This window comes from Akanthomyces muscarius, chromosome 3, assembly GCF_028009165.1.
Source record: "Akanthomyces muscarius strain Ve6 chromosome 3, whole genome shotgun sequence".
Classification (NCBI taxonomy): Eukaryota; Fungi; Ascomycota; class Sordariomycetes; order Hypocreales; family Cordycipitaceae; genus Akanthomyces; species Akanthomyces muscarius.
The window spans coordinates 1010076-1035143 of NC_079243.1; the positions used below are offsets into that span (position 1 = coordinate 1010076).

The following is a 25068-nucleotide window of genomic DNA, read 5'->3' on the forward strand; positions in this document are numbered from 1 at the left end:
AGTAAACAGGTCGACCCGGAGAAGAAACACCGGACCGCAACCAAGGACAACTGTAGACAGGACCTGCTGCTCCCGTCGTGACAGATGCCTCTGCCCGCCGCCTGCCGCCTGTATTACAGTGCTGCTGTCCATGGCATCCATCACCCGTCCCCAATGCACGGTCAATTTGCATCAAACGGGTTTCCTATGCCGAATTTCACGTGCGGCATCTATTTTATTTATGTCGTCAATTGAACACGTCGGCAAATGCAGCTGCTGTTGCGCGCAAAAAGGATAGAGATGCCACTTACAGGCGAAGTGGGCGGCAGCCTCTCGTAGCGGCCCTGTAGAAGACGACCGCTATAAAATTGGCGAATGCACTCTAGATGCCCTGTAAACCTAGGTACAGTTCCAGCTCCATCGGCCCCTGGAACAGCAGCTCCCATACCGCTCCGGGCCTCGTTGAGATGAGCTGACCTGACATGTTTGCTGCACATCACCACCTCTCCATCATCAACACCAGGTGCGCCCCGCGACGCCATCTTCATCTCCCTACCACTTGCGGACTCAATTTGCGTGTCAGCTACAACAGCCTCGCCTCTCACTAATCAACTACATCACTCTTTCGAAACCACCAAATGCCAAACATCTATCGATACCCGTACCCTACCCGTACCCTACCCCGTACCTGTCTCCTCCATCGCTGGTACGCTATCCGCCTCGTGCGTATCCATATTGTACGCCATCATGGTCCGTTCCGTACTGTATCAGACGGCTTCATCTCGACACTGTGCCCATCGGCCATCAACAGCCAGACTGTCGCGGACCAATTGACGCTAGTTGTTTCTCACGGCGGAGAATGAGCTTGGCCAGACTCCAGTTGAGGATACACAAAACAAGGGCAGAAAAACAGGTCACAAAAATCCCGACCAATCGTCATCATCTGTCTCATTCCCAGTATTGTTAGAGTGCACAATATCAAGGCTTGTATCAGAGCAAAGCACTCCGCGCATCACAAGCACCTCTGCAATTAATGTTGGAGGCCAATGGCAGCCATGAGCAAACAGGGCAGTAGAATCGCCAGCGACGCGAACTTCAAACAGCCGGTGATAACTACCTGCCGCTTGTTCTATTTTCCATTTGGCTTCGAAATACAAGCATGGGCTGCAGCGGTATTTCACGCTTCGCCTACCCACAGCTACGTCGCTGCCCAACGGCCTTAGATGGGCTCCAGTCAAGCCCAATCTGCCAGTCAACACAAGTCACCAATCACCACCAGTCACCACCAGTCACACCATCCCAACAATCCCTTCAACGTTTCACAAATCGCACCCCTCCATCCTTAACTCGCTTCCTCTGCCTGGCCGAACTGCCTGCCACTTTCCAGCTACGGCGGGACGGGCAGGGTCGCCCCCAAACTGCCTCTTCCAACTGCCCACTCACAGTATCACCACCTGCGCCGTCACCACCTCACACGGTGCTGATGAATCCAGATACCCAGGCAGATGCGGTCGCCTGCTGCGACCACTTTGGCGGGCCACTCTGCCTCGTTCTGCGCCAACTACTCGGGCAACGCTGACCAGGACGCTGCAGCACTGTCTCAACGGATACTGCCCGGCCAATGCCTCTGCACCAATACGCCTCATGCGATGCATCGATAGTGTCCGAGGCTCAATCGCAATGTATCGAGTTGCTGGGCAAGGTAAACGCAACCCCAGATGAATGCCAGATGCCGCCACAGACTGTGTGCACTGCGCTGAAACCATTGGTCAAGGACACCCCATCCGACGTCCAGCCCGCCAAGCCCCGCCTCTAGGGCCGTTCCAAGGCGTCCTCGTGACTTCGTCATCTCCTCTGCCTCGCTCGTCACCGCTGGCTTGTGAAGACCGGCTGGACTTGCTAGTGTTGGTTACATTACACGCCCTCTCAATTCGCTAGAGCCAACTATATTAATACCGGCTCGTTACTATTTTTCTAGTTGGACGCGTCCGGTCAACACCAGCAGGCAACCAATAGGTGTGAGTCACCGCCCCAGGCACCACTCTTCAGCAACAAATAGCGACCGCACTGGTCTGTATCGCGCACAGTAGAGCGGGAACTTAGGGAAAAGAGGTGCGGCCATAGTTTGCGCCAGACCTGCTCCTGCCTAGCCGCCGGTTGGATGGCTGAGCGGCGCTGCCAAGAGGAGGGGACAACACCGGGACCACAACGGAAGGAATCACATCCCTTCCCTCACATCAGTCCCTCAGGGTCCCGTTCTGCAGCCCGTGTAAAGCTACTGCACGTCTTTAGTAGCGCCGGTGTTATCCATACCCTGCAGCAGAGTGGGTGTGTTGCGTCGACGACCAGAGTCATCCTTGAGTATCAATAGAGGGGTAACTGGCCCAAGTCGCTACGTAATTGCGCCCTGAAGGAGGGGCATATCGATAACAGCAATTGCGCCTCAAGGTCGTGATAAGTGCGATATTCGCACTGTTGTGGCTGCTGCCAGCGATAAGAAGAGATTGTCGCTCATGGAAAGTCTTTACTAGTCCTCGGGGGTCTCACCAGTGCGTTGATCAATTGACGGAAATCATGCCAGGGCAGCCATTACCCCAGTCCATGGCGCCCAAATGTCAGCTGAACTGCGACTTGCTGTGCAACGCTGCCGACGCGCCCGCCGTCCTGTTGCATAGCACCGCCGCAAATTAACTGAGTAGCACCAATCCAGCCCCTTGTCATCCGGCCTAGTACTCCCTTCCGTCACCGGCGATGCTATTGCTATTGGTAGACAAGAGCCAAAGCTTCGGCCGCCGCCATTGCCTCAACTCAAGCAAACTTGGATAGTGGCGCCAGACGGGCCCTGCAAACCGGCAGCCTACATATCGCCATCGTCAACGTCCTAGACCTCAAGAAACCGTAATTGTTTTCCCAGATGGCCAATTAGTATCCATATGTCTGCCAATGCTATTCCAGATGCGCCGCGCAAATTTCTACATTGGCACAACAAGCGAGCCTGTACGCAGACGCCGAGCCGTCCCGTCCCGCGAGGCAGACTTATAGTCCTCAGCACAGAAAGCGCCCAAGGAGAGGAGCCCCATAACACACGATAATTTGTTCATGGCTTGTGTAAACATAGGCGGTGAGCAGCACACACTGCTCATTTCGATTGGACATAAACATGGCCACATTAATAATGCAGCTACCCTTTTATGTGACGCAGCAGAAGAACTTCCTGTACAAAGGCGCCCTTGTACGCTTGACAATCATAGCGTCGCGCTTGAGAGCAATCATGACTAGACAATCCGGACTCGATCTATTCCAGCGCATAAATAAGCAATACGTGCCGCGAGATGGAGCGCGTAAATATACGACACTACGATATCGCCTAAGACCAGGGCATCGGCTCAGAAGAGACAGAATAAAGACACAAAAACGAGCCTGGTGTTCTCAGGGATTCTCGCAGCCATGACTGTTACGCTGATGGGTTTCGCCACCACGGCCACTGGTCGAATCGATCTAACCAAAATGGACAAGCATTGGAACTTTTCTGGCTTTGAAGAAGCTGACGCTACCGAGCCTATTGTCGCTGTATACATATGCGCCGACGGTGACCTAGTCGACGGCCAGAAAGTCGTGCCGCGCCGCAATTCCGACCACGACGCCATATTCGACTCAGACGACGACGCGCCGCCCAGTGACACGAAAGAGAGTAGGGAGAGCTCGGAAACACTGCCCAACCACTGGGCTTTGTTCCTCGAGCTCCGGAACGGCGGAGGACGCGCCGTCAGGCTCGAAATAGCGCCGGGCTGGCAGCCCACGCGGCCTGTCCGCGAAGCCACGGTGCTCGTGAGATCGCTGACGGCCGAGGACCGCAAGCTACAGTCCATTGTCCGGTCACGGCGCTTTAGCGTCGTCTCGGAAGGCGACACGACGGTGCAGCAGGTGCTGGAGAGCATGTGCCACAAGCTACGGCACCGCTATCTGTTCACGGAGAGCGGCGAGGGGTCGCGGTACTGGGTGTACGCGGTGGTACAGGACCTGGAAACGGCGGAAATTTTGTGCGAGGGCGAGGCGGACGCGGTGGAGGACGAACTGAGCATTCGGTGGGAGAGTGGCGGCGTCAACAATGGCCAGAGGAGGATCCGGCGAGGCATGTTTACGGAGTGGATAATACGGGGGGAGGAGAGGAAGGGGATATGGCTCTGAATACTTTCTTAGGTCCCTGAGTAAAGTTTAGGTGAGAGTAGAAGAAAATAAGATCTTATTGGGGTTTATATGGAGGAATGGGGTCATCCAGTCTTGCTACTGGTTTCTACACCGCGGTGTGGCGTGTAAGTGCTGCGCTCTTTTGCGATTTACATGACCACCTTTTTAGTTGACAGCCGAATTAAGAATACAAGGTATCCGTGAGAAGGGCCGGTTTACAGCGGAACTGGTTCACTGGTCAGACTTTGCAGCGCCAGGCTGTGCCAAGCGGCCGGAGTAAATGCCATGTACCAGTAGAAAGCTTACGCACGCCGTCGTTCGGAGCGACTGCGACGACAGTCCAAATGCGATGCCCGGATTTAACGGAGCCCCGGGCCAGAAGCTCGGGGGTTCTTCGCCTGGTCATCAACCGGCTGCGCCTCGTTGTAGTTAATAATAAGCCGTCTTGAATTTGTCCGCCAGCCGAGACAAGACCTCCGACGATGCCGTATGATTACGAGAGCAATGCCTCTTGTTTTTTTTTTTTTGTCTGCTCCCCGCCTAACTGCGCCCGTCCACTCCGGCTGCAGACCAGCTGCAGGCTGCACGACATGAGACCAGGGACCTAGCTAGCCCGCACAGTGCAGCAGTTCCTCGGGACACGGGCCACGAAAAAGGGAGGAAGTGATGAGGTGCCCGGGGAACCCCTCACTGGAAAGATGCCAAAGCAAAAAAAGCAAGAAGTGTGGTTGATTCCCGGGAATCATGTTAGGAGTCAATCAGGCAATCCGAGCCTCCGGCGCGGGGCTAACGCCACGCCCACCACCACTAGAGTTGGCGGTGAATGAATGCTACGTCGTGACAGTGACAGATGATGGCCTTGAGGAAAAATACCCACACCCCACGTTTCTCCCGGGCTGGCGGCTCAATCTAGTTATCAACTGAACTATTGCGCAGTGCGCGGTGGTGGTCGGATCAGCGAGTGGCGGTGGTAGGCGTGTCATCTGACAGCTGCGCGCGCAGCGGCAGGGCTGGCGTTATCTGAGACATTCGAGGCAGCTGGACAGTTCTTTGTGCCGATGTAGATACTGCACGTCCCCTCGCGGGCAGGGGGATTCTTGGGGTGCTGCTGCTTCCGCTCGGTGGTTGCGGAGAACAAACATGGTGTGGACGGCCGGCTTTGTCTATGTAGGATGATCGGGCCAGGCCTGTGCGAAATGAACGACAGTTTGGTCCGGTTGTAACTTGCTACAAAGCAGCCGCTGAACAAAAGTATGCCCGATAGCGATGCTGGTCAGTACCAAGAGCCCGTGTGTGAAAGACTGGTGGTGCATATGCCGCGCCGTCTTGACTCGCTCCTTGCATTCCAGTCCACAAAAGCGGAAAGCCATGGCTACAGCCGCTGACATTATGATTGGAACAGCGAATTGTACGCTGAATGGCCACTACTTGGCTCCAGACGGCGGGCTAAATTTCTGCAGGGCTACGATTGCAAGTTTGCTGGGCAATCACATGAATTTCGAGGGCAGCAGGAATAGCGCAACTGTCATGGTCTTGCAGGCCGATGGCAAATAGACAACAAGAGAGTAGGCGCTTGTGCTGTACTTGTGATTGTAGCACAGGCGATACGCCCGTTCCAGGCGGCCCCAATGGGGGGGGGTCCATTGCAGGCTATAGACTCTCTTTGTCTAGACACCAAGGATAATTGCCAATCGGACAAATAAAAAGCAGAAGTAATGAGAGTGTCTTCTCCGGGAGATTGATCAAAGCGCGAATATTGTTTGCACAAGTTTGGCAACAAACTGGGTAGGCTTTGTTGCTTGCAGCCAGGGCCAGTCAAGACAATCAAGTCACCTACGTTTCCGCTGTCCAGTTCAGCCTTTTATGCTAACATTGCCTGCAGAAAAACATGAAGCTTACTGATGCGATGATCCTGACACTATTTGAGTAAAATGTGTGCTTTCATGACTTTTTCAGAGGCACACCGTGGCGACGGCGGTGGTTTTTGAGGCGTCAGGAGCACCATGGTAAGTCGCCACTTACACGGGCTCCCGAGAAGCTTGCATTTGGGCATACTGCCTAAACGTTCCACGAATGACCTTGCATTGCTAAACATGTAGCGGAACTGTTCGACTAAGCCTCGGTTGTGATATTGGGCGCAGTTTCCAGCTGATAAGGCATGGTGATAGGTGACAGCCCTTGGGTGATTGTGTCATGCACATCACGCTGATGCATAAGCACTCAAAGGCAGAATCTAGCGTAAATACAGTTTTATTCAGTCCTCTAAATCTCGTGACCTTCAATCTGGAAAAACAGTTGTAGCCTTGTCTAACGTATAATAATCCATGATAGCATAACACCAGCGACGAGTGTGTTGCAATCTGTTGCTGTTGCACTGATCCAACCAGGCAACGGTCTGCCGACTTCCGATCTGCGACTCTCTGCAATTCAGCTCCATTAAGTCAAAGTTCTTTTTGGGACAATTGAACCATCGTCGATGGAATTGTAATAAAAACTTACGCAGAAACAACGGCAATCAAAACACCAGTCATCCTCGCAGAACAAAGCGTGGGTGAGCAAAAGCCAAACAGACGAAGAGACACAAAGAATTCGTTGCAACCATTGTATCGTGACCGAATTATTTGTTTGAATAACTGTACTCATGATGTTCCAATGCATTGAGTCGGGTACGTTCAATTTAGGCCTACGCTGTTGTACTCTAGGGTACCAAGGTACTAACACTTGGCGCTGCTAAAAGCAGTGCCAACTAGGCCAGGCCAGAAGATGCTGTCACCAACATTGAAAAAGAAACCCAGGAAAACGCCAAAAGTATAAATAATGCCATTGGAGACGCCCGTCATACCTACGTCCAGGCTGTGTTGCTGACCTGCAGCAGGCTGAGACAAACCAGATAACAGCCTCAGCCTGTTTGCGACTGTTTTGCAAAAGACATCGTCATTTCAGCCCACCCAGGTTTTATGCGCTGAATATCACGACGGAACTGCGGCAGACTTTGAGCAGATCTGCATCCAAAAACAAATCTGACTGTATCAAGGTTCCCAGTATAGCCTCGTTTAGTCGGTGATGGGGTATCAAGTAAGCATCCCATCCTCAGCTAACTTCCCACTCCAGTCGACTTACATGCCCCTCAGCGACGGCCTCGACGACGGCGACGGCGGCCCTTCCAACGAGTGCGAATTTGGCAGGGCCAGGTGTACGCCCGCGGCACCGTCAAGGACGACAAGTTTGGCATCATGTACTCGTGGTACTTCCCCAAGGACGTGACCTCGCCCGGCGTCGGCCACCGCCACGACTGGGAGAACATTGTGCTGTGGTTCGACGGCGAGAGCCAGGACCACAAGTATCTCTGCATCGCTATCTCCGCCCACGGCGGCTACAAAAAGTACACTGCTGGCGACAAAGCCATGTCCTGGGACGGCGACCGGCCGCTTACTGCCTACGAGAATGAGATTGTCACCCACCACCACCTCGGTGTCACGGGCAAAAATAGCGGCGACCAGTCGATTCTCGGATAGGAGAGCATTCCAGACGCCGCTTGGAAGGCGGTCGATGGACACAGCTTTGGAGATGCTGATTTCCCGTTTGGCACCAAAAGCTTTAACAAGCTGATTGGTGATTCCATGCCTTAGAATGCTGGCAAATATTGGTGTGTTGGCCGTGATGCCTTACCAGGTGCTGTTTTCACTGGGTGTACACAGCATGACACTGCACAACCTTACAAGTATTTGGACCGAATAGTACAGAGCACAGTATAATCATAAATTGAATGTTACAGTTAGAATTGATGCTGCTTTTTTTTTAATTTGAGCCTGGCACGTTCAATTAGTCATTTATGTGCACCACGGTAAATTCCAAGACGATAAACGCGACATATGCCACCAACATGACGGCGCCGATCCAGGGAGCGAACCGCGCCCCAAACCAGACTGTCAGTGTAAAGGCTGCAGTCGATACCCAAAGAGCCGCGATCTCAAATAACTCGATACTGCCCCTATCCAAGTCGCCCTTGGTCGCTGTCATGATAATGCCGCAGCACAGTGACAGGAGAAAGATGTTGCTGCCTGCGCAATTGGCGACGAGAATGCCAGGCTGCCCGAGATGCGCACTGATGACAGCGATGAACTTTTCAGGCAGCGTTGTGGCCAGGGCAATGAATATAACGCTAAAAAGAACGTCGCTAATTTCGAATGCATCGACAATGTTGATGGCTGCCCTTGAGAGGACATAACCAGCGAGGGAGATGGCAAATAAGCCAAAGAGAAGGTAGGCCGTATGATAAGTCAGGGTGTGGCTCTGACGGCGAGTTGACGTCTCGTTCTGCTGACCAGAGAGGAGACCAGTGGTGCTATCAACAAGATCTTCTTCATCGATGTCATTGACACTGCCAGTTGAAGAGTCAGAGTCGCTGTCAGAGTCCGGAGCCGTCAGCACGCCTTGCACAATGGCAGCAGTGGCGATGCCAAAGTAGACGCAAAACGTTGTGATCAGAACAGGCCCAGAAATGAGCCAGACAATCGGCTTGGGGTAGTAAATGATGGGCACTACGGCCGTGGTCAGCGCAAGCAGAAGCAGCGAATAGATGCGTGCGCTGCGGTCAAACGCAATGGTGCGACCGCGCTCGTAGAAGAGTAGGCCTAGCGAAAAGGCACCCAGGATGTTGGAGATGGCGGAGCCCACGACATTACCAAGGGCGAGCGAGGCGCGCTTCTGGGCCAAGGCCCCGAGAACGACTGTAAGCTACAGTCTCATGGTCAGTCTAATCAAGGCGAGTAAAGCGAATGGTAGGACGCTGGTGCGTACCTCTTCCCACTCGGCGCCGGCGGTAAAGAGCGCAACTAGCACAGGCGAGATGCCAATGCGCGTCGCCACAATGGCCGTGTGCTTGACAAAAGTGTCGGCGCCATACTCCAAGGCAAATAGAGTGGACAGGAATGCACAGATGTTGAATGCAACATCGCCAGCGTCTGCAATCATTGCCGCGAGCCGAGGCGCATGAAGTTGCAAGGATAGAGTTTGGGCGACGGCGCTGGCGCTGACGCCCGAGATCGATATAGTGCAGTCCCGCGCCGATCAGTCGACTGAATCGGGGCGATATTTGGCATCCATTTCCAACGCCATCATCACCGGCAAACGTACTCTATTGTTTTTTTTATTTTATCTATTCAACTTCACTAGCGACCGGTCAGTATAGGACTGTTGCGTCCCTGGACAATTAGTATTACCTCCGGCCAGCATCGCTGCAGTTAAACTAATGCTGTAAAATATAGGAAGGAAAAAAGTCAACGTCCCAGACAGATGAGGAGCGAGTGGAGAATAATGGAATGTACTAGCACCATGCAAAAAATAAATGGTAGAGTCTTTCTGGTGCTCAAATCACTTTGTGCGAGGCTGGAGGCACCCGCCACCAATCTGGTGACGGTGCGATGCGCGGGTGTAACTTCCGGGCCGCATTGAACACTCCATAAAACTAGATTCCGTCGAAGAGTGTCTCCAATTCTGGTGATGAATCGACGCACAAAACCCTGTGCGCTCTGCCTATCCAGAAGCTTGAGTCTTTGTGATCCAGCGACTCAGAGTACTGCCTCCCTGCGCAATATTGGTGCGAGGGCGAACAAAGCGCTAACAAGATATTGTCCGTCTCTAGACTCTTGCTTTTATCATGAATTATTGTAGCCCATCTACCAAGACTGTAGTGTGATGTTGCAGTCTCTCACCTAAAAACCTCACGAGCACCGTCCTCCATCATAACTATCCATCTCTGCATACCAAATTCTCTTTTCAGCGTTCAAACCTCAAAGTCAGGGAGCCGTCGCTTGTTGTCGAGATGCTGCCTTTTAATCAAGCGAAAAACAAACTCGGCGACATCATCGTCCAGTTTGACCGTTTCTCTGTTGCCCTGCAGGGCGTAAAACGGACATATAGTGAGGAGCAGCTCGGGCAGCTAATCTCGGGCATCCACGAGTTGGAGCACAAAGCAGGAGATTGCCTGTCGCTGCTTCGGTCCAACAAGCTGAAGGGAGGGGAGCTCAGAGTGCTTAACATGCGAGCCGACGAGCTCCTGCAGGAACGAGTCAAGCCCGCCGTGAGACACATATTGGCCGGCAGCCTGGATCAGGTCCTGCGGGACAACATGCTCGCCATCTTTAGGGGTAAGCTGCCAGAGAATCAGTGGCAGTGCACAACCGTGGAGCTTCAGCGCCGTGTCAAGTTGTGTGAGGAGCTGCGAGACTCCCCTTCAACGGTGATTGCTTGGTCGGCTACTTTTCCCGTGGAAGAATGGCCGAAAATGGACTCGGCGATCTTCTTCGCACTTCTCGAGCGTGTTGAAAGAGAGGTCTTTGTCAAAAGGCTATCGGATCAAATCTGCGTCATACTGACTGATCTAGGCCAAGAAGCTCCTCTCAACGAAAGCCAACATTTTATAAGCTTTTTCATGTGTAAGTATCATCATCAATTTCTAGATCACTCTACTAATCCTTATTAAGGGGTGACTATTTTAAAATCGTATTGAGATAGATGTTATAAAGCAAAGCTTCATTGGAGCATAGCTTGATACGGACTCGGTCTACCAACGTGCGTGTGTTCGAGATGGGCCATCTAGCTACCTAGTCCTAGGGCTACAGGCAGCTCACTGTATTCCGACGTAATGAAACGTTACAAAAAGACTCGGCCTCTTATACGCCGTTTTGGAAAATAATGTACTGCAATTGCCATGCCCTGGTCCAAGATATGGCGGTTTCGGCACATTGGCGTCCAACTCTTGCTATCGCTGAATTGGTAATAATACCCGAAGCCCTCTCCTCCTACTTTACTGCGAATATTCCGTATATTCTCACGCACAATTTCCAAAGGCATAAATAGCATAAATAAAACAGCCATGCCGCGATTCACACCTATTGACATGACGCAGTTCGCGGCCACCAAGGCGGCAACTGCCTACCCCGGTTTACCGACGGACGTGCCGTGGCCACCTGGAAGGCCCTCGCTGCGCTGGAGCACCTCGCGAGGCACGACGGCAGCCATGACTAAGGCTACTGTTGGGGTTACACTGTTCTTCTCACCGTCTACGGGCCGGGGTCCGACGAAAAGGTTGCGCAAGTCCTGACGCGTCTGGCCGCCTACGCCGAGCGCGATGCTACGTGGCCCTGACACCAGCCCGACGCCAGCCCAAACGAGGAGCTCTGGAGCCTCTACTCCTTCGAGTTGGTGCAAGATGAGCAGGGCCTCTCGGGACTGACTGAGAATGGGGCCGGGGAGAGGTTCGACGCCTGCATCGCGCAGAATCGCCGGCCCGTGGAAGGGAGACGTGAGCGTAATAGCAGACTCATGCTCTGCCTGATGCTCGAAAAGGAGAGCATCGACAACATTCTCGCTGTCTCAAAGGATCTCTAGGCCCGCAACCCCTACAGGATTGGTGAAGAAGACGAAGGTGTTCCTTACGTCAAGCTCATCTCGGATCGAATGAAGAAGGAAGATGAGGTAGGTCAAGGCAGATACTGACTAAGAGCGGGCATCATGGATTTCCTATGGCCAGTATACTTCTTCCCCAAAGATCCGCATGTTTGGATCGAAGAGCTGGGCTGATTAGATTCGAAAGCCAGAGTCCAAAATCTCTAAGGCTTGCCGACACTTTGGTTTAATAAGTGCGTGGCGGGATGCCTATCTGCATTGAACAAGCCAGAGAAAAAAGGGAACAACCCGAGAAACACGCCATCCAGCTATTGACTTTGCAAGCGGCTGCCCTTGCGACACAGAAAGCGGGCTGCAATTGTGACGATGGCGCCGAGCGGGTAGAATGAAACGGGTGCGATGTGGCGGATGCAAGAACCCGGATGCAAGGGAGCTCATGGAGGCTGCAGCCCTACCTCGCGTGCTCCTACAGGCCAGTCTACGATAAATTTACCGCGTGGCCAAACAAGCCACGCATTGGACAACCCACAAGTCATTAGGCGCTTGTACAGCGACGGATCGTTCGTTTAGAGCCCCATGTTAGTTACCACGATGCGCCTTGTTCCACGACGGGCATTCGTTAAGCGGGCGATATGAACGACCATAACATAATATCTATATATCCCCCGGGTCTCCAGATGAAGGCGGCATAGTATCTCTGCCTCTGAACAAATTAACCAGCCTGGAATGCTCATCCATCATAGGTATTTCTTCGACTCTGCACTGACTAGCCCAACCCAACTTCAAATCATTAAACCCAGAGAATAGCAATCTCTTAGCACGATGGACTCGCCTACACAGATGGCGTACCAGTCGCTCCTGAGAGTAGTCCATCTCCTCGTTGACAAGTTTGAACAGCTTCGCCCTTTCATCCGCGGGGCGCTGCAGTTCCCACGCGACCAAGTCTTCAGCCTCTGGCGGGCAGTCAGCGCCCTGGCGTTGCCCGTCAACGAGGCCCAGTCGCAGCTCCTCGCCGAGGCCGTCACGCGGGACAACGCGACGCACGACTCCATGCAGAATCTGTACTCCGAGGGGCTCGTGCCAGAGATCGGGCGAGTCCACAGCGCCGACATGGCAGAGTCGGTTCTGGCGGAGAACTTGGCCGTAATCTTTGTCCTCAACGGTGAGCTACCGAAAGAGACTGCCGACAGGGATCAGAGCACTGGGTATGCGCCGCAGATGTGTCAAAAGCTCCGAAATGCTCACCCCGCTGCCCTTGTCGCTTGGTAGCTGTATTTCCACGCGAGTTCCTGGACGAAAATGCCAGATTGGTTGTTCATGGCCTTTTTCAGTACATCAATAGTAAATAACTAACTCTATACTAAACTTGCCTAATATAGCCTAGGTGTAAGCAGGGCCTCTTTCCGTCTCGTAATAGGCGCTATAGCTAGAGACGTAAGGATCACTAAGGGCATAAATGGTGTAGCTCGAGTTATCTGCTTATAGATATCAGCGTGGATCTAGTCTCGCGAGTGCCGTCGTAGAAAGATGTAAGAGCCGCAAAACTCAGCTGAGCCATGAGATCATCAATGCAGCAACCGCTGACTATACGACGATGGCTGCGTGGTAGGTTTATCGGCCGACCATATAAGGCGCCGTTTCAGCTTGTCGTGTATAAGCGCTCTAAGTGCTAGTATCGGCGTCTTCTGAAGTGTTGTCTCTGTATATAGCTGCGACTATAGCGTATACCCTGTGCTTCCACTAAGGCGGTAATAAGATAGAGTATTACCTTTAAGTAGGGCTAGGCTTTATAGAAGCTATAGGAAGATCTAGTGTAGTTAAGGACTGTTAAGTTTACTAGTAATGTCTGCTATATATATAGCCTTTATAGGACCTAAAAGGATCTAAGGGCTACCTCTAACCTATATATTAACAATATAATAAATTTCTCTCTAGTTGCTAGGGTAGAGGAGTATAATAATATAAACTATAGATTACTTAGTAGTTCTAGCTCTAAGTCTAAATATAACTCTAATAGTAATAGTAGTAGTAGGGAAGACTCTAACTTCTAAGATAATAGTATAGATAATAGTAATAATAAGGAGGGGGCAATTATACTGCCCTTATCTTATATAGAGTTAGGCTATATAAGCCTAGTAAGCGATTTTAATATAAAGAGTAGCTAAGAGGAGCAGGCTACCATAAAGCCTATATAAGACAAATAGCTAGATGTTATACTATAATTCTGTCTTTTTATAGCTATAAAAGAGTTAAATAATAGTTAAGTAAGCTTTATACTACTTATCTACTTTAGCACTATATATAGCCTTTCTAGTAATAATAGGGCTAAATTTACACGCCTAGCTACCTATATAATACACCTTTTAGGCTTTATCTATTATACACGCCTTATCATTCTAGAAGGTATCCTACCTTAAATAGCTTAGAAGTATATAGTCTACTAGGACAGCTAAGACATAGCTAGCTTAACCTCCTCTACTATATACGATATAGGAAGATATATAATAGTACCCTTACGCCTTTTAGTGAGTTTTTAGCCTCTTAGTGTATAGTATAAGTCTAAGCCGTATAGATAGCTCTGCGTTTCTCTTTAAGTGGAGTGAGGATAGGGAGGAGATCTCCTAGGATAGGAACCACTATTTGACTATAGACGGGTTTTTATAACCTCCTAGCTGCAGCGACTAAACAGGTTACCAAGCAGAGTGGAGCACTTGCTATATAGCTGGCAACCTCTGCAACCGCGGGTCCGGGAACTCCGAGACGGAATCTCAGAAAGGTCTGCCGGCTACTCCTTCGTGACAGACCCCGCCAACGGGTTGTCGAGCGCGTACATACAGCTTGCTGAAAAGAGCATTGAATTCTTTTCGCGAGTTAATAGCTTTGCTTTGAGAGGCCGCCGCCGCGGCTGTTTTGTATGAAGAGCCTTCTTCCGAGGCTTGGAGCTGTCGGCGCCTAGATGGCAAGCGAGGTCCGAACCGGAGTTGATTTCTCTTCAGTTCAAGGCCTCGTAAGCTCGAGCGGTTTGGTGCAGTCGAAGCCGAAGTCAGCTTTTTCTGGTAAGTCTGAACTTTTTCTTCCCAAGTAAGTACTGCAGCAGCAGAATGACAGCCAGTTCTACCAACAACGAGCACGCCTCTTCGAGTGCCACAGCGGCACCAAGAATACGGTATTGCGCCTACAACCTGCTCAGACGTTGTAGATCACGACGACAGATTACCTGCTCCAACTCTAACACCTTCGTCTCCGTTCCAAACCCCTGCACTTGGAGCGGCAGGTGGGAGTCACAAAAAAAAGTCGTTTGATCTGGTTCATGCCATCTGCGCCAGCCTCGAAAATACCGAAAAAGACGAGCGGCTGTACCTGGCCTATGCCGAGCGCGGCATCTCACGCACCCAAGACGAGCGCTACGCCGAAGCCGAAGACGACTTTTCCGCAGCGCTGTGTCTCTGACACGCTCTCGAAGGACCATTACGTGCCGCGGTCGGGTGAGGCAAATCTGGGATGGGCGTTGCTGGCGCAGGGGAAATACGACGACTGCGACAAGCTGCTGCTGGCGAGCCGAGCGGCGAGAGAAGCCACGCTGGGGAAAAATGACCGCGAGTCGGCGCGCACGGGGTTGCTGCTCTCCGTGCTAGGGAATTTGCGCGCAAAACAGGAGAAGTTGGACGAGGCCCAGGAGTATCATACCAGGGCGTGGACGCACATGCGGGACGGTGGCAGAGCGCGATTCGTACACAGCGCGGGCGGCGCACAAGGTTGCCGAGCATCTTTTTCGAAAAGGCCGCCTACAAAAAGCAATGTAAGAACTGTGCTATTCCTTTGCCATTTTGCGCTTTCCACCTTTATTTATTACCCCACATCCCCCCAAGACTCTGTCCGTGGCTAACCATTTCTACTTTAGAGACATTGTCAATGCCGCTCTCGCGACATGATCCGTCGACGCCAGCGCCCACAAACCAGAAGTCGCGCGAACTACATTCCTCAAAGGCAGGATATTTCAGGCCATGGGCCAAGCGCAAAAGGCGGCCATTGCTACGCGCGTCGCGTGCCGGCTGCGGAAAGAGGTGACGGAAGAGGACAGAGATGCGGCGTCGCTTACAATGGCAGACTTTGATCAGATTGTGGCCGTTTGGTTACGTTGGTATTTATAGTTGCAGGATACAAGGTGCCATGTTTTCTTCGGTTGACGTGTACGGTACTATTCCCTAGCCGAAGCTCATAATTTACCACCAACTAGCAGCAATAACCTCGCCCAGGCTACGATCCTCTTAACAAGCTAACGCCCACTAATCATAGTTTGCACATTCCCTGCATGTTCTTCATGGTTTTCGTGTCCCTGACAAACGCCTTTGGCATGGCTTCAATCTTGTCCCGCTTCAAGTCCCGCCACTCGGCCGACGCTGATCGAAATGCTCCTCTCAGCCCGGCCGCATCAAAGATGATGCCGAATATGTCGCTCAGGGCGTTGCCGGGATGTTCAATGGCGTCGTAAATATTGTAGCCAATGTCTGCAAAGGCGCCCGCCAAGTTGAGGATGGTGCGCAGCAGCGCGAGGGTCGTGCCCAACGCCTCGCCCACAAAGGGCACAAAGAACAAGACGGCACCGATAATGGCCGCGATGCCCTCTTGGCGGTCCTCTTCAATCTTTTGATTCGCCACCTTGACAATGTCCTGCATGCTCGTCACCGCGGCGCTCATGGACATGGCGGGAAACGCGAGCGTATTGGCAACGTCTGCCCAGGATCCGCCGCAGTAGAGGCTGGCCATGTCCATTTGCACGTCGGTTTCTTTCAGGAGGTCTTTTGTCTTGTCATAGGCCGTCTTGATGACTTGTGAAGGGTCGTCGAGAGGGAAATCGCGCTTAATCTGGGGGTAACCACGCCAAAACACATCCGTGTCCTTTTGGCACTGAATCAGGTTTTTGCCGCCATCGTCTTGCTGATTGAGGATGCACCCGTAATTCTGGTAGACGTCAAAGTCGACAAGCTCTATCCAATCTCGAACGACGCCGTACTTGTCTTCCAAAGTCTTGTGAAACTTGTCCGCGTCATCCAGGTACCAGTTCAAGGGGTCGGGGCTGTCGTCGAGGTAGGTTGGGCACCCCGTAGGAGCGTCCTTGCCGTCGCTGCACACGGTCGGAGAGCTTTGGTTGTTGCCGGTGCAGGGCAAATGGAGGCAGGGATTGGCCGGATTATTGCCTGGATACGAGTTGCTGCAGCGATTGCAGCATATCTTGGCCTCTGGCTTGCCACAGTGCCAACCAACGGCTTCGTCCTCCATCATGTACTTGTGCAGCTGCGTCATGGCCTGCGTCTGCACAAGACTGCGGTAAATGACAAATTTCGAATGATAGTCGTCTTTGATAATGTCATCGTACTTGTGCATGCTGTCGGTGAGATTGTGTACCCATGCTTTAGAGAGGTATTCATTCAGGCATCCCTGATCAAAGGAACCAGCGTCGTACGCAGCCGAGATTTGATCAAGCGACTCGTACTGGTCGTTGCAAACAGGAGGCTGGCCAAAATCCGAGTCATCAATGCCGTCGTCATCGTCGTCGTTTGTTCGTGAGCCACTAGTAGCCAAAAGTCAGCATTCATTGTCAAGAAAAAAGGAACCAAAAAAAAAGGAAAAAAAAGAAAAGAAGAAACGCCGGCGCCCCAATCAACGTACTGTCCCGTAGAAGCAAGCAGCCAGGCGTTGACGACCGATGTAAACGGGTGCTGATTCGTGTTTGTGTTGTCCTTGGCCAAGACGGGCTGGTCTTTGCCGTGGTTGATCATTTCGACGGTGCCAATCGTGTATAGGTTGTACAACCAAACCTGGCCGCTGTTCTTAATGCTCACCACCCTCTGCTGGCAATCTTGCGTATCCACGCAGGGCTGGACATAGCGTTGGAACCAGTTGTAGAGCCCGGCACCGTAGACTCGCACGTTAGTGCTGCCGAGGATGGACAAGCCCCACGCTGCTGCGCAGTGGGGGTTGGAGTGGTCGCAGTCTGCAAAGTCTGGGTCTGAGGGGAAATAGCCATGGTTTTTGAAGGGTGCTGGAGCTTGTGGATCAGGGAGGAAATAGGGGCTCTCTGTTTGAATCTATATTTTCAAGTTGGTCAGTCGCGATGCTCGCGCAGAGAGAGAAAACCAGCAGTTGCTCACCATGGACATGACCACGTTTTCGGCTTCATAAACCATGTATTGGTACAGGACCGAATGCTCAGACGATGTGCCATATAGCCAGACTGGACCCCCTGTACTCTCAATCAAAATGCCTAAGGTTGGTCAGCAACGCGTTCCCTAAGATACCATTAAACGGCTTCAGGCAATTACCTCGGGCCACGTAAATGTCAATCTGTGTTTGACTTGGGCCGCCATCCAACTCGTGGTCAGCAACCCATGCCCAGACATTCTCCAGGTATCCTGACGATGATGAGGTCATGTGAAGCATCAATGCCCCTGCAATACAGTTGGGGTTGACCGACCCGGTGAGCTTTGGGCAGTCTGATTGTTGCAAATGCGACCCGGCTGCACCGCCAATTCGGAAATGCACATCTAAAATTGCAGTTAGATTGATGTCCGTCTAGCAGAAATGAGATGGGCGCCGATAATGATGAAGAGGGCGTAGGGTGGGGGTCGAGGCTCATTGAAATTAAGCAACAACTCAAAAGACTTACCCCACATGGCCGCTGAACCTTGCTTGTCTTGTGCCGCATTCCATTCCATCAAGACGGCGCCAGCAGTTGGCCCCTGCACCGTCAAAAGTAGATCCTGAATCTCAACTGATCCAGTCTCGCCGTCTTTGCCAACAGAGATTAGGGGCCGGGGATTGGAAGCGTCTTGAAAAGCCTATCAAAAGTCAGAGTGACGTTTTCTTGGCTACGAAAGCACATCATGGCGGACTTACGGCTCCTTTTGCGACCAACTGAGACCAGCATTCGCCGACAACTATAGATCCAGTTGGGAACTAGCGAAATTAGAAGTTAGTCAATCGCTGTGCGTAGCAGAGTCAAACGCGTAGACTCCTTACATTGATACGATCGGTCAAGATGTAAGACCCCATTGGAATATACAGAGCTTTACCGTGATCGTACGCAACGGCTGCAGCCAGAGCCAACCCAAAAGTGTCATCAGTTACACCATCGCCTAATGTGCCATAGGTTAGAATGCACATTCTGCATAGCTGGTTTCCGCAACGACTGGGAGAGGTGCAACTTACCTTTGGTAGCAAAATGAGCATTCACAAAAAAGTCTGCTGGCTTGTCCGCATACTGAGGCTTACGGCGTATAAAGTAGCCGTTTGTCGCAACTCCATTGCTCGTAACCAAGGATGGTTCCTTTTCTCCAAGAGCAGAGGTTTTGCCCTTTAGAAACGAACCCGACTTATTATCGTCGTCGTATACTCGTCCAAGAATCCACGACCCAATGACTGATGAGCCGCCCGCGAGCACCGTGTTGGAGGACTCGTGAGTGACCATGGTCTTGACGCCGTCCATCTTGATGTTTTCGAGTGTGATTGAGAATTGGGCCAAGTCTGACGCCTTGTGAGTCTGGATGGAGATGCCGGAATTGACATTGGCGAGGTGGCTGTCGAGCAGCATCATGGAGCCGCCAATAAAATCGCCACTCATGCTGAAGCCAGTATCCGCATTGAAAATGAACATGTTCTTCCATGTCCAGCCCCAATCCCAAAGCAGGTCAACAGCAGTGCCGACGCCAAAAAATGTCATTGAGTGGGACGTAAACTGCTGATTGCCACCTACAATGTCGCACAAGGATGGTGAGAAATACTTTCAAGAGATTAACCAAAGAAAAGACAAACTCACATCGGATTCCTATCGTCATGTCGCTAAAGAACAGATCTCCCATGAAGCCACCACTGCCATTCTCGGCAACTGTATTCGCAGAGGTTGATTAGTGATCCAGAGAGGTTTTTTTTTTTTTTTTGGAGAGGGAGGGCGCAGAGGGTCTGTGTGCGCTGGAACATTTTTAGCCTTACATATGCCAATATGCTCTTTACTTCTGTCGGCGGAGCCATAGAATCGGACATTGTAGATGCTCGTCGCTTGCGCCACCTGCCAATGGAGACCAGCTATGCTCTTCATGTTGGCCTTGCTCGTGTCAATGATCAAGTTGCGCACTTGGCGCAAGAAATTATTCTGTCGACTCGGATTAGAACATTGTCAAACAAACTTCTTGTACAATTTTTCCCCGTTATCATCATGTAGATAAAAGACGGTCCGGAATGTGCAGGAGTTAAGACGCACCTGGTTAATGTACCACTCATCCGCACCGCCGCTGCCCCCAGTATACTCGTCAGATGAGAGAACACCAAGGCCGACGAAATTCTCGTCTGCCACAATCCTGGGCATACTGTTGGGCTAAAGTTGGCGGGTCAGCATTATTATGGCAGGCCCGTTGCTTAAAAAAATAGCGTGATTTGTTTGCGGGGAGAGAGCATACATTACCAATCACTTGAGTGTTGTAATACATGGGGATTGTCTGGCGGACTCGATAGGTACTACCGAGTATCAAGGCAGTAATTAGCATCAAGCCAAATAAAGAAAAAAAGTTGGAGTGTAAGATCAAGTCATGTCATACCCAGATGGAAAATACACAATTGCAGGCTTGACTGTTGAAGAGCCACAACTAGAGCCGCACCGGCCGCCGTCGGACATGGCCTTTTTGATGGCATCCGTGTCGTCTGTTTTGCCGTCGCCCTAGAGGACAGTGTTAGTTGAGTCATGTCTTTTAGGTTCCATCGTGGCTACTACATACCACGGCACCGTAGTTCTTGACGTTGCGAAAGACTGTATAGCCGTCGTTTTGAGAGCCTCCAAATGGAACTTTGCCCTCGTGTGCAATTGTCTCCATCCACCAACTGCTGTCGGAGCTGGGTGGAGCACGCTTAGCGAGAAGAGAGGGAGCATCGTCTTGTTGGACGATGCTTGCGATTTCGGGAGGCAGTACATATTTGCTGGGATCAATGGTGGTGGTGTTGGCCGCCGTGGCCTCGGCCGCGATTGCGGCTGCCGCCGTAACCGTGTCGTTGATGTACAGACTGTTGCCGTCTAGTGCGCGGGCTCTATTTGCATTGGCACCGCGGTCGTCGTAGTAGTTGTTGACGCGGGGATTGTCAATGCGCTCCTTGTTCCTGGCGTCCGACTCTCGCTGTGCGAGACGGACAATGCGGAGAGCCTGCTCCAGCGTCGAGTTTGTGACTTGCATGCTACCGGTCGTATTGGCAAATCTCGACACCTGTTGCGGGTGAAGAAGAGAGACATTGGTTGGCTTGCTAACGGCAACGGTGACCTGGGGAGGAGGGGGAGGGGGGCTTTGAAGATTGGACTTCATTCGCTGCGCAGTGTCGTGAATCCCTGCCAGCTCATCACTGGTGAGTGACGGGTGAGTGAGCTTCCACTTCTCCACGAACTTGTCAATAAAGCCAAGAGAGTCTGAACAAGGATGCCGTCGTTAGATGTCATCTGGCTGTAGTATTTACATCTTTGGATAACATACCAGCTGCGCCGTTGGAAATGACATCTGAGGCTGCCCACGTGCCGGCAGATGCCAAGAGGTAATACAAGGTAAGTATCCTCATGTTAATTTTGAAAAGGCAAATTGTACTAAAAAGGAAAGTGTCGAACAGGAATGAGAGGGGGCAAATGCCAGAGAATGAATGGAAATGAAACGGCAGTGGGCAGACTTGAAAGAATGTAGGAGTTGTCGGCGGTTGAAAAGAGAGACAGGCAACTGAGGAGCTGAGCAGGCCGAAAACAAGAAGATGACAAGATGCTAAGGAGGGGATGAGAAGTACTATTTAGTTGCGTCCATTATGTGAGAATAGCCAACTTGGTGCAAGCCCTGAAAGGCATTGGACAGTATGTACAGCTGCATTGGACCCGTCACGGAGGTATGGCGCGCAGTAGATGCCATCGACTTTGCGCTTCCATTATTTCGGCCTGCGAGGCTGTTAAAGCAGCGATGCTATTTTCCGAGTTGTGGAGGTGTGCTGTGGCATGTGAGCATGTGGTGCGGGTCGTGATGCCACGTTGTTATGCAGAGCAGTTATTAGTCATGGAGCGATAGTGTTGATTGAGGAAAAAGCCCTTCTGTGGTGTGCCCGACTCCTGGGGACACCCAGAGTGGTGTCGCCCACAAAAAGGGAAGAATGGCATATTAATTAATCCCTATTGCGGGCCGTTGGCCGCACACTCGTCTTTCGGCGTCGCACCCTGCTTGACAAACGTCCCGGAACCTTCCCGATGGAGATCATTGTGCCGCTACCAAAAAAAGAAACTCCAGATTCAGACCTTTGTGCCGCCCCTGATGCAGAAAAACCTTGGAGAAATGACCACACATAACGCTACGCCGACGCCAAAAGAGAGGAGTGCCGCCTGGCACGCCCTGCGAACCCCCATCTAGAGTCCCCTGAAGAGAAGCATGCACTTTGACCCCTGAAAGACCTCTGGAAGCCTATTACGACCCCTGAAAGGTCGTAATTGTCATGGGGCATGTGGGGGAAATTCACCTCGGTTGAGTGAGCGACTTACAGAAGCGGAGCCAACACAAACTAGAGGGTATCTTTGGAAAAGAAGTTAGCCAAAGTCACCAAAACTAGTAAGGGGAGAGAATATCCCTTTTTATACTTTAATATAAAATATACTAATAGTAAAAGTAGGATATATATATATATAATTTATTTATATAATATTAGTTTTTACTCTAAAATTAATCTTTATAATATAGGTTATAAGAAAGAATTCTTTTAAGAAAAAATAAAAAAAATTTAAAGAAAAGAAATGTATTTATAAAATTTATTACTAAATTATAAGCTTAGAAAAATTAGTTTATAAGCTAGAATAAAACTTTTTTATATAAGTATTTTAATTATTAGTAGAGTTTTTCAAGGTCCACCTTATACTTTACCAAATTTGCAATATCTATTTCCCCGCACTAGACCTTTTCACTATTAGTATCAACCGCCGCCGCGAATGCTCTCGGGGATCCCATTTGCCACATAAAAATGCTCCCATATGAGCGTTCAAATTTTCATAACAACATCATTACGGCGCTGCAATAACCATGTTTCGGGTCTTTTCACAACTACCTAGCGAGCTCCGTCGCAAAATATGGCTGGCTACCCTTGGTCCGATGACCCTGACCTTTACGACCAAACATCCGTCCGACGTGTTGAAACAACGACATGAACACCAAATGTGGCTCGAACATGGAACCCTGCCCGAGTTCGTCACCCCTCTTAGCATACCTGTCCCTTATTTTGGCCATGTGCAGGACGAGCATGGTGGCTCTCGTCTTTATTTCGCGGTGGAGTCGACCGCTACTTACCGGGCATGCAAGGAATCACGCGCATTTCTGCAATTCTTCTTTGCCGAAGAGACCAAGCCTGAAGGCGGCCTTCCGTCCTGGTACTGCAGCGAGACTGACACCATCAAGTTCAATATCTGGTGGATCGACGACGTTATCAAGCATCCGTGGTTCTTGCGCACTCAGCATCTCGAGCTGACCATGTGGAACGAGGAGTGTTATCTTGGAAACCACGAGGACGTGACGGGTCACGATTGGATCGAGGAAAATCTGGCCTCGTTGAGAGACGTCACGGTTCGAATCAACGAGGCCCGAACCTGGTCGGAAAACTACACCACCAGATATCGGCATTGGCTTACTGCTTGGTTTCGAACATTTGAGTCGTTTTACAACCCAGAAGAAGCAGACGGGCCCCCTCTTCGGTTCTACCTGCGGGTAGTCAGCGACACTATCCCGGAAGAGGAGTGGCTGTCGCCGACCAACTATCTACGCGTGGAAAAGCTTGTTCATCAAAAGATGCTGCACTTTGATCCACAGCATAAGGAACATGACACGGCCGGCCGCAAGGCGGCGCTCATGGCGGCCGCGGACGACGAGTTGGACAATCCGGCACAATATCTCGCAAGACGACGGCTTGCACGGCGGCTGGTTCGGGAATTAGAAAGCGCCGTCTATAGCTCGACTCATGAGCCACCGCCACTGGAGGAGGAATGGAGCGTGTAAAGTAAATAGCTGGGCTTGGCTCCTAAACTCCAACTCGGCTTACATTGCAAGTTGGCGGACTCATGCATTCATTAATTAAACCGGCCCCCGCCTGTTGAAAAACTCCACAAACCTCGGCGCTTCCCCATGGCCATCATATTCCTGCAGCCTGCCGCAGTGCTGCAGGAACATGATGAGACTAAACAAAATGTGGCGCAGGGGTTTCTGCAGACGTGCTTGCTTTCCTGATGAAGCGGAGACATTAGATGGCAAATTACGGTGCAAATCAACTTTCCATAATTTGGCCAAGCTGGTAAAGCGTGCGTAGTACATATGCCCTTCCTACGAGCACATTTTTCTTTCCAGTATTTTTTTTTATGGTTCAAAGTCTTTCTGCCTTTTTTTATTCAATATTCTTGTCACTCTTTTTGCTTTCTTTTTTTCTGGGCAGCTTCCCAATATGCGTTCAGTCATTTTTCTCTTCTTAGCTACAGTGCTTGTTGGTACTCTAGCAGATAACGATAGAAGCTATATACATGCTCTTCAAACCATCTTTTTCTATCTTAGCTACAGAGCCGAGATAGTGCTCCCCCTGGAAGATCGGATCGTTGGTGTTCGCTGCAGAGACTGGGACAACAGCGCAAAAAAATGCAGAGAGGTTCCCGGTCAAGAGACTTACGAGCGCTGCAAAGGAACACAAAACATCAGGATTCCCGGCGGTGATTTGGTTAGGGGCTTGTGCTCTCTACGAGAGTTCATTGTCCACGTCACCGGAGCGGGTAGCGACAGGGCGGAATTTGACAACCTGAGCAAGAACGGATGGACAAATCGCGACGCCGCCCACACAATGAACGAGAACAACTTTGGAAACGGCAAGGTGCGACCCTGGGCTGTCATCAAGGACGGCGGTACAGGTTACATCTCCGCCGTCAAGAGAGCCAGCGGACAAGTCGCCAAGGTGCGCAAGGTCGCCTCCTCCAATCCCGCTGTCTGGGAGGTATTTCAGAAAGTGATCTCAAGGCTCAACGACGTTGTTGACGACATTACTCAGGATCGCCGAGTTGACAAGGACAAAAATCTTCTTCCGATACTAAGAGGAAACAAAAAGTCCAATTGGGGAGGAATTCTGCCTGAATTCGACCACCCTCCAGGTGGCGGGGAGTTGTTTAACTACGCCAAGACGCTGGACAAACTGCAAAAGAAATTTCCAGACGAGAGGCAATACAAACTGGCAAAAGCTTCTTTGGACGATGAAATAAGAAATTTCAATCTTAAACCTGCCACATCTACTCACAATGCTGCTGAGCGAGTGTGGGACGACACCAAGGGCCTCATGGTCAAAGATTGCTGAGCAGGGAATGAGGAAAGCCCGATCCATTATATTTTGTTCTATATTTCTTGTCGACTATGTCTTTTTGACTCAGTAGATATATTTACCATTATTCTTACCAATTCATTTCTTTTTTGTATT

The 25068-nt window shown here is 51.1% G+C and overlaps 9 protein-coding genes across 9 annotated transcripts; 7 read left to right on the forward strand and 2 right to left on the reverse strand.

The window, feature by feature from the left end:
• Positions 1–1659: 1659 nt before the first annotated feature.
• LMH87_001629 (uncharacterized protein) lies at positions 1660–3071 on the forward strand (the record flags this gene model as incomplete). The annotated part of the gene is made up of 6 exons (XM_056192934.1): positions 1660–1681; positions 1754–1883; positions 1958–1997; positions 2750–2877; positions 2935–2976; positions 3029–3071. 6 exons carry the CDS (start codon positions 1660–1662, stop codon positions 3069–3071), a joined length of 405 nt encoding a protein of 134 aa, XP_056050022.1.
• A 355-nt stretch (positions 3072–3426) lies between these two features.
• On the forward strand, positions 3427–4167 carry LMH87_001630 (uncharacterized protein; the record flags this gene model as incomplete). Its single annotated transcript, XM_056192935.1, has 1 exon — positions 3427–4167. One exon carries the CDS (start codon positions 3427–3429, stop codon positions 4165–4167), a length of 741 nt encoding a protein of 246 aa, XP_056050023.1.
• A 3063-nt stretch (positions 4168–7230) lies between these two features.
• Positions 7231–7682, forward strand: LMH87_001631 (uncharacterized protein; the record flags this gene model as incomplete). Its single annotated transcript, XM_056192936.1, has 2 exons — positions 7231–7242; positions 7299–7682. 2 exons carry the CDS (start codon positions 7231–7233, stop codon positions 7680–7682), a joined length of 396 nt encoding a protein of 131 aa, XP_056050024.1.
• Positions 7683–7989: 307 nt separating this feature from the next.
• LMH87_001632 (uncharacterized protein) lies at positions 7990–9141 on the reverse strand (the record flags this gene model as incomplete). The annotated part of the gene is made up of 2 exons (XM_056192937.1): positions 7990–8904; positions 8968–9141. The coding sequence occupies 2 exons, from the start codon at positions 9139–9141 to the stop codon at positions 7990–7992; spliced, it is 1089 nt and encodes a 362-aa protein (XP_056050025.1).
• An 850-nt stretch (positions 9142–9991) lies between these two features.
• Positions 9992–11196, forward strand: LMH87_001633 (uncharacterized protein; the record flags this gene model as incomplete). The annotated part of the gene is made up of 2 exons (XM_056192938.1): positions 9992–10604; positions 11078–11196. 2 exons carry the CDS (start codon positions 9992–9994, stop codon positions 11194–11196), a joined length of 732 nt encoding a protein of 243 aa, XP_056050026.1.
• A 1203-nt stretch (positions 11197–12399) lies between these two features.
• LMH87_001634 (uncharacterized protein) lies at positions 12400–12846 on the forward strand (the record flags this gene model as incomplete). Its single annotated transcript, XM_056192940.1, has 1 exon — positions 12400–12846. The coding sequence occupies one exon, from the start codon at positions 12400–12402 to the stop codon at positions 12844–12846; it is 447 nt and encodes a 148-aa protein (XP_056050027.1).
• Positions 12847–15867: 3021 nt separating this feature from the next.
• LMH87_001635 (uncharacterized protein) lies at positions 15868–21168 on the reverse strand (the record flags this gene model as incomplete). The annotated part of the gene is made up of 15 exons (XM_056192941.1): positions 15868–17149; positions 17248–17666; positions 17730–17842; positions 17901–18122; positions 18245–18416; positions 18475–18534; positions 18598–18713; positions 18787–19326; positions 19394–19462; positions 19567–19726; positions 19835–19948; positions 20031–20088; positions 20169–20287; positions 20346–21022; positions 21087–21168. 15 exons carry the CDS (start codon positions 21166–21168, stop codon positions 15868–15870), a joined length of 4203 nt encoding a protein of 1400 aa, XP_056050028.1.
• A 1616-nt stretch (positions 21169–22784) lies between these two features.
• Positions 22785–23618, forward strand: LMH87_001636 (uncharacterized protein; the record flags this gene model as incomplete). The annotated part of the gene is made up of 1 exon (XM_056192942.1): positions 22785–23618. One exon carries the CDS (start codon positions 22785–22787, stop codon positions 23616–23618), a length of 834 nt encoding a protein of 277 aa, XP_056050029.1.
• An 826-nt stretch (positions 23619–24444) lies between these two features.
• Positions 24445–24948, forward strand: LMH87_001637 (uncharacterized protein; the record flags this gene model as incomplete). The annotated part of the gene is made up of 2 exons (XM_056192943.1): positions 24445–24594; positions 24649–24948. 2 exons carry the CDS (start codon positions 24445–24447, stop codon positions 24946–24948), a joined length of 450 nt encoding a protein of 149 aa, XP_056050030.1.
• Between the last annotated feature and the right edge of the window lie 120 nt (positions 24949–25068).